The sequence below is a fragment of the Diuraphis noxia genome, unplaced genomic scaffold (genome assembly GCF_037042655.1).
Source record: "Diuraphis noxia isolate RWA-SAM2 unplaced genomic scaffold, SU_Dnox_SAM2 contig0001, whole genome shotgun sequence".
In the NCBI taxonomy this organism is placed as follows: Eukaryota; Metazoa; Arthropoda; class Insecta; order Hemiptera; family Aphididae; genus Diuraphis; species Diuraphis noxia.
The window spans coordinates 59038677-59049599 of record NW_028301711.1 but is presented as its reverse complement, the minus strand read 5'-3'; the positions used below and the strand labels follow the sequence as shown (position 1 = coordinate 59049599).

Here is a 10923-nt window from a genome sequence, read left to right as displayed (position 1 = left end):
TACTATAGGTACCTGCTGTAGGTAATATAAGAATTCCAATGATCCCTTCAAAAAAAAAAAAAAAAGAGCAGGTGGTAGGAAAAAAAACAGTCGTGCATACCTGCGTGTAGATTAACAATAAAAGAGAGAGGTAGGCATGTATACTATTATATTTTAACACTGAAGGTCATACATTTTATACAATCTAACCAATACCATTTTGGTCACCCTCTTATTGTACAGCCCCTATGGAATGTAGCTTTTGTAATATATATGCATCGTCGAACTAAAAACCCGTTTTATTGTTCACACACAGCTGGAAAGAACGAGGGGTGAAATAAAATCGAGACTACACCATCTACTTCAGTTAAACACTGTACGTCTGTACACGCTATAGAAGAGCCAGAGCAACGAAAAATCATCACGATAAACATGAAGACTTATTTTGCAATTTTATTCTGCGCAATGAGTATTAGCATAATGAACGCCACAATGGATGACCAAATACCTCTGCAAAAAAAAGTAAGTTACGACATTTATATTTATTTAAATACGCAGTTCTTTAATTATTATTAGGGACAGGATATTTTATAACTTGGATGCCTATCTTTTCTTTTATTCGGGTAAATTACAGAACCGGTAATACATGTGTTTTGTATCACATAGAATCAGATACAATTTTATTTTATTTTGCATAATTTTTTTCATATTTAGGAATTTTTATGAATAAATACTAAGTTGAAAAAAAATTAAATAAAGGCATATTTTGTTAAAAAAAATAACTTAAATATTACTTAAACCTCGATATAAACATATAAGTAGTCATTGTTGGTTTCATAACTAACCGGAGGGTAAACCACTATACAAAATTGTGTACACCAGATTGCAGATTTCCACTGATTTCTTATGATTTCCAAGGATTTCATATGATTTCCAAAGATTTCCTATGATTTCCAAAGATTTCCTATGATTTCCAATGGTTTCCTATGATTTCCTGTGATGTCATATGATCTCCATAGATTTTCAAACATTTTTAATGGTACTTTAAAAATAATCATCTTTGAGATACTTTATAATTTATGTTAAAATACTGTATGACTTTTCATTTTACAAAAATTGTGTAAAAACCAAAGTAAGAACTTGTAACATATATAATTTGACCGTTTAATTCAATGCAGTATGGTATGTACTCACCCAACCATAAAAATATCTATGTATATTTAAATAATGTTTTTGTTCTAATGTCACTACCTTAGATATTACCATTCACTTACTTTGTGATACTTATGAAAAAGTATGAAATACTATTGAACATTTGTGTAATATAATGTAATAAAAGATAAAATAATTAAATTGAAAAAAACCACTACAATTTAATCAGAAATTTAGTTTTAGTTTAACATAAATCATACATTCATGTTTTTAAAAAAAGAAAATTGAACTAATAGATTAAATATAAATCTATAAAAATATAGATAAAAATTAAAAATGTATATAAAATGTATTAAAAATGTAGATTTAGAATTTGGCAAACTATTTTTTTTTACACGCTTAGCTTCATTAACTTTATTAATGTCTGAAGATTTGCGTTTATCTTTCACTTCATCCTCTACTTTATTCATATTTATTTTCTTATAATAATTTACTACCAACATTAATTGTTTTTTAAAACCGTCAAGAATTTTGAACTTTGTTATATTGTTTTTAAAAACACCATAATATTCACCATATTCACTTCTTTCAATTATATCAGGCAAAGTTGAACGACCAAATTCTTCGATATTAGCAATATCTTTATCATCGATACTTCTAATAACCTTTGAATTATTATATTCATTTATCACCAACATTTTTTTTAACCAAGAAGGTAATGTTAGATTTATAGATTGTTCTGCTTCTATTAAAGGATCTAAAACCATATCTGAGCACATAATTTCCATATTTTTTTTTGTGTGTGTACTTTTAACACTTGGAAAAAAGGTCGATTACCTTTGATAAAAAAATAAAAAAAAAATTAAAATGAAGTTTATTACTATGTATATTATTATTTATTATATCATGTAGATTGTATCATACTATTACTTGTAATATTAGGATCCTATAGGTATACAATCATACTTACTATAAAAAATTTTAAGATGAATGTACGATTCTCAAGTTAATCAAAATAAATAAAAGCTATTTTATATAAAAAAAATGTTTTACTAAAAATTTAAATCAATTTAAATTTATTTTTGTTAAAAATTAATTTAATTTAAATATTTGACATACCTATTTATTAAACCATGACATTAAATATAATAGACACAACACTGTTAAAATAAGTATGTTTTAAAAAATATATAATTTATAAATAGGTTACAAATCAAGTAACTATGAAGTATCTATATTTATATTAATTCAACCCAGTAATGAATAAAGTGATGCCAGATGATTTTTATTGAAGTTTTACGATTTTAAGATAAGAAAACTATACATTTTGCTCAAAATACTCATGTATGCAATTCAATAATATTTTTAAAAACTGTTTGATTAATTTATATTGATGTTATTATAATCTTATGAGCTATTGGTAGAGGTACTTAACATTATTGGAAGTATTAAAAGTAATTAAAAACAAGTCAGATGGATTTAAACAATCTTTCATAATATAATAATGATAATAACATATAATAACAACAATAATAAATACATACCAGTGTTTTGAACTCTGTAATTTTTTTGAAGACAATTCTAAATATCTTTATAACTCTGTATACAATACTCCGAAATTACTTCAACAGGTTTTTATATAGAATAATTTTAATGTATAAAAGCATAAGTATAATAACTACATAGATAACTACTGTTTAATTTTGTCGCTGCACATTGGTTATTGAATAGTTAAGAAAGTACTTAATGTCTAATCTTATGAAATACTATCATAGAGATTATCTTTATTCTTAGCATAGTTCTTAGCTAAAAAAAGTACATATTGGAAAACCATAGAAAACCTAAAAATAGCTCAAATAGCTCAATTTGCTTATCATACATTATCAGGAGTTTCATATTATCACTCTATTATCACCATAGATTAAAAATAATAACACATTGTTGCAATTATAATGTATAACAATAATATATCAAATCAATTTATCAATGTTGTAGTATACATTTGTCATTTGGTCATTACTCATTTGCTTTTTTTCATAACAAAATTATGGTATTAGTAATAACAATTTAATATATTTTAAGGTTCAAAAATTATGTATATGTGAATCCAATAATGTTACTCCACAGGTTTCCAACTAACCAAAGAAATAAAAGAAAATTTTTTTTTTTATTATTATTTTAATGAGATTCTAACAATGTCTAACAATAGGTCTAACATTTAAATTATTATAAAACAAGTGTTGGTTCATAAATCGATTCTAATATAGTGCAACCTAGCTTATAAGTGTACCTAAACATAATTACTTTATCTTATGAGATATTTAGTATGAACCAAATTTAATGAAAGTAAATGAATAAGGTAAAAAATTATGTTTATAGGAAGTATAATTTATTGTGGTTGGATAAAGAATATATTAAATAGAAAATATTAATCATAACTATAATTGTTAATATTAAGTTACAGTATGTTACAGTTCTTAAAATAATTATCATGAACCAAAAATTTCCTCCCAGTTATGTAAATATTGTTAAACAAAATTGTGTTTGACTACCTATAATTCACAAAATAATATATACTTGTAATATATGGCATGTACTGCATATTTTGAACATTTAATATTTAAATAATTCCCCATGATTTCATATGATTTCCTATGATTTCCAACGATTTGTACACCGATTTCCAACGATTTGTACACCGATTTCCTATAGTGGTTTACTCCTATTATCTAACGTAAACGAGAAAATATGAAAATGTAGTTTATATCATTTACTTATCCTTATTTTTTATTTATTTCTTCTGTAATAAAATGTAACTACGTGTATTAATTATGTTTACGCCCGATAATCGCGATAGAGTGATGTTGCCGATAGAACATAATAAAGACACATTATAAAATCTTTATTCGTTAGTTTAGTGTAAAATATGCCACGGATCATAGGTACTGGATAGACTGCAGTGTTTGTATCTCCTAATCTATTTTTATTTTTTGAGTAAAAACAAAATTCTATATTAATTTACTATAACTTATAATTACCTATATTTTTAATGATTCGTTATATCATAAATCTCAGTTTTGTATATTTTTGTATTTAAATTTAAATTTATAAAAAAAGTTGTGTATTAATTCAGAATACATTTTTGATTAGTAATAAAATTTTAAATTGACATATTTAATTTGTATAAGGGAATATTTATTTGCATGCATTTTTTGCAATCATTATTTCACAAATCACATTATATTATAATTATTGTCTATTGACTTATTAATATTTAATACTGAACCGTGGCTAGTATTGTTTAATAATTATTATTATTCTATTTTTTTATTTTAGTTGTTTGTGTCAATTTATTACAGTGCTCGTTCTACAGCTAGCATACATTTTATTTTGACAAAACTCAAGCCACTTTACTGCAGTATACAAAAATATATTTTCTTGGACTTGGTTCCATTTGGTAAAGCTTATGTAAGTAATATATACTATATTGCAGGAATAATATCTGAAAAATAAACAATTGTCATTTGAAACAGGAAATTTTAATATTATTAAATTAAATTATGAAAAATAATAGAGTTATTTTTTAGATTTATATTGCTTAAATTGTTAAAATGTTCTTGTTTTTTTTTTTTAAATTTATACTTGATGGTTACATTTAAATCAAATATGATAAACAATTCTGGCAGGTTCCAAATTAGTAGTAGATATCATAATATTTTTAATATTAAAACTTATTTGTAATCTATAATACTTACATATTGTTTTGAACTTAGAGCACAAATATTGGATTCTATTGCACAAACGGCCACATTGAGTGTCGCGCCAACACAATACATAATTGTGTGTTTGACCAATTTCCTTATAATTCTTCAGCTCATATGGAGTACTTGAGTTGTGCACTGCAACATGTGGATAATACAATACATGTTGAAGAAAAAGTAAATATATTCTATTTAATTTAAAAATACAACTACATAGATAGTAAATTACTAATTACAGTATATCATTGCACAAATTAGCACACTACCTAACTATTAATTTGTAAAATAAAATAAATAATGCTAATTTCAACATATTTTAACAAAATCCTAGAAGTAAAAAAACCTGGTTAGTGGTTTGTGTTAAAATAATATATCTAGAAATTATCAAATATTAAAAAAAAAATGAATTAAAATCTCTATAGTAATAAACTTTATAGAATTAAACAATTGATTGGTATAAATATTTAGAAAACATAATTTTAGAAGGTTAGATATGAAACTGTAAAAGGCAGGCATCTCTTATTTCGTGAGATGGTATATGTCTTATGATTAAAAATAACTTTTTATACCATTTTATATTATGCCAGACTCCAAAGTTTTTAACAATAATATATGACGATAAATATATACTATGATAATAATTAATATTAATAATACTAAAAATACAATATTTTTTATAAAAAAAAAAATCATGAATGTCATTAAACAAACTTAGTACAATAGGATAACCTTCTTCGCCCATAATTGTTTTTTGTGTGCAATGGTTATCATTGAAATCAAATCTTAAATACTTATGAAAATTACCTAATTAACGAAAAAATAAACTTTACACCTTCTGTACAGTAGAATGTTTACCTACTTAATCATATATTTATACTAATTTTACACATGTTTCAGTGTGCTGGTCATGTTGGACTCAGTATAGATGAGATTCAAACTTGTGCTACTAACCGAAAGGGCTATTTACTTATGTTGAAAGCTGAAATAGATACTAAAGATAAAACACATGGACCACGCTTTGTACCTTCTTATGTTTTTGATGATGTAATGGATCTTTTTTAAATTCCATACAAATATTATAACAGTAAATAATTATTTTTACATTATTTTTTCATTAGTTTTACAATGATCGGGATCAAAGACTTGCACAAGAGGACTTTGAGGCAATCCTTTGTCAGAAATTAATAGATCACGGATTCACAAATGTATGCAATACCATAAATAATACTTTGAGAGTGAATCAAGTTTGTTAAAAAAAACCTAAGCACTATGCAAGTAGCAGGTATTAATAATACCTAACAAGTACTAATAGGTACTAATAATAATATATAAAAATAAATAATAATTGCTTTGGATTTTGATTTAATAATAAGTAGTTTTGGTAATTGGTATTCTACAATAGTTATAAATATATATATATATTTATATATATTACAGAACCGAGTATGCATATAATCAATGTAGATCCAACAAATAAATATCTAATGAATATATTTTTTTTATTTTTAAATTATATTTAATTATTACAATATTAACTTTTTACCTTTTTCCAAGAAATCTGAAATAAATCCTATAATGATTACTTGAATTTTTTACATTTTTTTTTTTCACAATTTAGATGTATAAGCTATTGTGGAATGCAAAAATGTTGCATAATAATAAAATATACTACATTTATGAATGTTTTAGAAATTAGACAACATTTCTTATGTTGAAATAAGCAAAAATATGCCATTAGTGGAAACTTTATTATTGTGAACACATTATTAAAATTAAAATTATTGACAGTTTATACTCTTAAATAACTATTTATTTTTTTGTTTATTAGCATATTAAGTCCAGTGTTAAACAAGCATTGTAATATTAAGATATTTAAATAAATATACTTTTAATCATACATTTTATCTTATATTGGTTTGTAAGGACACTATAATTGATCATGTATTCATGTATAACATTACATAAATTATAAATTACAATTATTATTATTAACCCATTAATTTGTATGATACACTTATGATATGACAGGAAATTACAGATTTAAGATAAGAATAATATTGTTAATAAATTCGAAAGAATTGTAAGATCAATTGATTTTTAAATATCATGTATTCATGTCAGACACTTTATAAAAATATTATTGCCTTATATGGCATGTATAAAAAGTATTATTAGTTAATACCTGAAAATTTATAATAATATTATGCATATATTTCTGTGGTCAAATAATAAATTTATATTAATAAAATTAAGTTAACATTTAAAAAAAAAATATGAATAACGTTATTGTACCTGTGTGTTTTGGTAAAATGACATACACATATAATTTGTATAGACCACTATATTGAAAAAAAATTTAATTCATTATATAATTTGAACTATCCCGGGTAACAATCTTGGTGTACTTATGGTTCAAACATAATATTATTACGTTCACTGCACTGTTCAAATACTAGTCTCTACACCGACCTATGAGAAGTTTAAATACGGGTTTTTAACATTAGTTGAACTGTGTTCAATGTAGGTGCGAAGGTCTGGTTATAAACCGTCCATTGGTCCATATTATACGGTGCATTAATGGTGCAACTGTCTATAGTAGACTGTGCACAGTTGGTCTGACCGTTTATATTAGACAGTGCATAATTGGTCCGATCGTCTTTAATTAACGGCTCCTGTATGGTGCACAAAGTTAAAAATGAACTGTGCATATTCGGTGTACCTGTCTAGTGTCTACATCTATACCATTTATATGGTATATATAATATATATTATACTGCATTCAATTACCTATTATATTAGGTTCATATATAAAGAGATATGTATATAAAGGTAGCTTATTATATGATGTAATTCAGCATCACTAATATGTCTGTTATACAGATGAATTTTTATCCATTTTAAATAAAATAGGTTACCTATATGCGCCTATATATTTATAATAAAATACTCACTGCAGATGGTCTTAAACTGTAAAACAAACTTTTAAGGCACAATATATAAATATATACATATATACATCGGCGTTATCGTAGAGGGGGGATATGAGGGATAAATCCCCTCCCATGGCCTTTTTTTTTAGTGCCAAATAACAGATATTAACATATTTTTTCATTTATTTATTTGCAATTAATTTGTATAGGTATCCCTCTCCCAAAATATTATACCAATACAAAAAATCCAGCTGGGAGCGCCACTGCATATTATATATTTTATTTAGAACAATATATTAGACCCTATTCCATCAATAAATACCATATATATTTTAAGGTTTAATTGGGTCTGGACCCCCCAGATTAAATTTCTTTTACATTCTGCAAAATATGCTTAAAATAAATTATGAATCAAACATAAATATTTTAATGTAATGAGTATTATTATTAGTATTATTTAATACACTATTATTATTATTTATTATTATACAAAATGTTAAAACTTAGATTCAATATTGACTAAAACTATATTATAGATACATTTTGGGTCCCTTTGCCACCCGAAACACCCTTGATTTTTAAGATTGAAGAACTTTTACTACTCCAAAACGTGATGACACACACAAAAAAAAAATAAAATTAAAAAATACATAATTGTGAAATCAATACATTCATCACTCCGTTTAGAATCTAAAATATTCAATTAATATTGATAATTAGTTGTTTTCTAACACCTAATTTACTTTGGAATTTATACACATGAGCCTATAGCATGGATGGCAGATAGGATTTTTTCAACGAGCCAATTTATGACATAATTAAAAAAAAATTTCAGCCGTGCCATGATTATTTTTATTAACACTGAAAAATACAAACGAAAAATTAATGATTATAAATTTTATAATAATGTAGACAATTTTGTAAAAATGGAAATAATGTAAAAAAAATATTATTATTGTTTGTTAGAAACATTTTGCCTCACATTGGTTCAAAGCTTAATATTATAAAAATAAATATAAAATAAAATTTTAAAGTATCTACGAATTATACTTTTTGAATAATAACAAATATTTAAAATCGTTTTAGGATAAATCGTTATCGTTACGCTATTTCGTAAAAATTTAAAATTCAAACGCACTTAATTTTTCCTATAATGAAGCTTCGAGTTTTCTCTATAGCTACTTGAAGGAAAACTTATGGAAAACTTAGTGTTGTATTTTTAATCCTTAGTTATAAACGCAAAAAATTTTATGATTTTTCAACTTCAAAATTATTTGCAAATTATCGCATTTTCGACAGATTTCGTAAAAATTTGAACTATAAACGCTTATAAAAAAAAAAATTGTGCCTATGTATTCTTATAATTTTTTAATCACTATAAAACTAACTTATGATAAACTCTGTATTAAATTGTCAAGTATTTTAATAGGGCCAAAAGATTTTTATCGACACTTCAAAAAAAAAAATTTCTGAAAAATTGAAAATTTCAGTCGTCTATAAAATATATCTCAAAAAAAGTCAAAATATTTTGAAAATTAAATCATGTAAAGAAAATGCCAATCTAAATAACTGGTAAAATTTTCATGTCTACAACTTTTACTTTTTGAATAATAACAATTATTTAAAATCGTTTGAGGATAAATCGTTATCGTTACGCTATTTCGTAAAAATTTAAAATTCAAACGCACTTAATTTTTCCTATAATGAAGCTTCGAGTTTTATCTATAGCTATTTGAAGGAAAACTTATGGAAAACTTAGTGTTGTATTTTTAATTCTTAGTTATAAACACAACAAATTTTATGATTTTTCAACTTCAAAATTACTTGCAAATTTTCGCGTTTTCGACAGATTTCGTAAAATTTTGAACTATAAACGCTTATTTAAAAAAATTGTGACTTAAGTTTTTTAATTTTTTTTAGCTACAATAAGAACAACTCATAAGGAACCTTGTATTAAATTTTCAAGTTTTTTTGGTCGTCCAACATTTTTTAACCGACACTTCAAAAAAAAAATTTTAAAAAAAACTGAAAATCTCAGTGGTCTATAAATAACTCAAGAAAAGTCGAAAATTTTCGAAAATTAAACTGTATATAGATATCACTAACAAAAACATTTGGTGAAAATTTCAAAAGTATTCATAGTGATTAGTTTTTGAATTACAACTATATAAAAAAAATCCATTTAGTCGAAAAGGAACTGGTTTTGAGTAAAATTTCCCGGTTTTCTGTCATTTTTTTTTTCTCGATTTTTTTGAAAACTGTTGGAAAATGTTTACTTTTGACCTCTATAATGCACCAAGGATATTCACTTTTACATCGGAAACCACCCCCAAAGTTTGAAATCGAAGCATTATTTCGACTAGTTATGCTGTACACCATGGATGGCAGATAGGATTTTTTCAACGAGCCAATTTAAATTAATTAATTTAAATAATTAAAAAAAAATTTCAGCCGTGCCATGATTATTTTTATTAACACTGAAAAATACAAACGAAAAATTAATGATTATAAATTTTATAATAATGTAGACAATTTTGTAAAAATGGAAATAATGTAAAAAAATTATTATTATTGTTTGTTAGAAACCTTTTGCCTCACATTGGTTCAAAGCTTTTTTATGTCTGGTTCATATGATGTTGATTGCAAGGCAATACAAGCTGCCGAATCTTCCTCTGTTAATCTGTTCCTAGCCTTTGAAAGTGTATAATTTAATACCGAAAAGAGACTTTCGCAAACATAAGTTGAAGAGAAAATTGCTAACAATGAAATTGCCAATTTTTTGATGGAATAAAAATTATCGGGAATATTATTCCATACTTCTAATATTATGTTGTCAACACCACAATTTGTTTCTTCGTTATATGTACCTATTCGATGACGTTCCAATTCTTCGATACGCTCTCGCATATTCACAAATTTATTTATCCAAATTGGATTAGTTTACAAATCGATTAACTGCATTTCTAAATTTTCTAATTCCATCCAATTAAGATAGTTATCATCAAAATCTTGCACATCAAATAAATCGGCATAATTAATGATTTATATTATTTGATTTGATTAAATTATATTTTATAATAATAAAGAATAGATAACAATAA

At 24.5% G+C, this 10923-nt stretch overlaps 1 protein-coding gene across 1 annotated transcript; it reads left to right on the top strand.

Annotated features, from left to right (window-relative positions):
• Window positions 1-239: 239 nt before the first annotated feature.
• LOC149061028 (gamma-interferon-inducible lysosomal thiol reductase-like protein) lies at window positions 240-6346 on the top strand. Its single transcript, XM_089216865.1, has 5 exons — window positions 240-501; window positions 4468-4599; window positions 4905-5069; window positions 5790-5936; window positions 6011-6346. Exons 1-5 carry the CDS (start codon window positions 412-414, stop codon window positions 6143-6145), a joined length of 669 nt encoding a protein of 222 aa, XP_089072991.1. The 5' UTR covers window positions 240-411; the 3' UTR covers window positions 6146-6346.
• Window positions 6347-10923: the final 4577 nt, after the last annotated feature.

Coding starts and splice junctions, on each gene's coding strand:
- LOC149061028 (XM_089216865.1), top strand. CDS start 412: ATGAAGACTTATTTTGCAATTTTATTCTGCGCAATGAGTATTAGCATA. Junction 502..4,467: donor AAATACCTCTGCAAAAAAAA/GTAAGTTACGAC, acceptor TTTTTATTTTAG/TTGTTTGTGTCAATTTATTA. Junction 5,937..6,010: donor CTTCTTATGTTTTTGATGAT/GTAATGGATCTT, acceptor TTTTTTCATTAG/TTTTACAATGATCGGGATCA.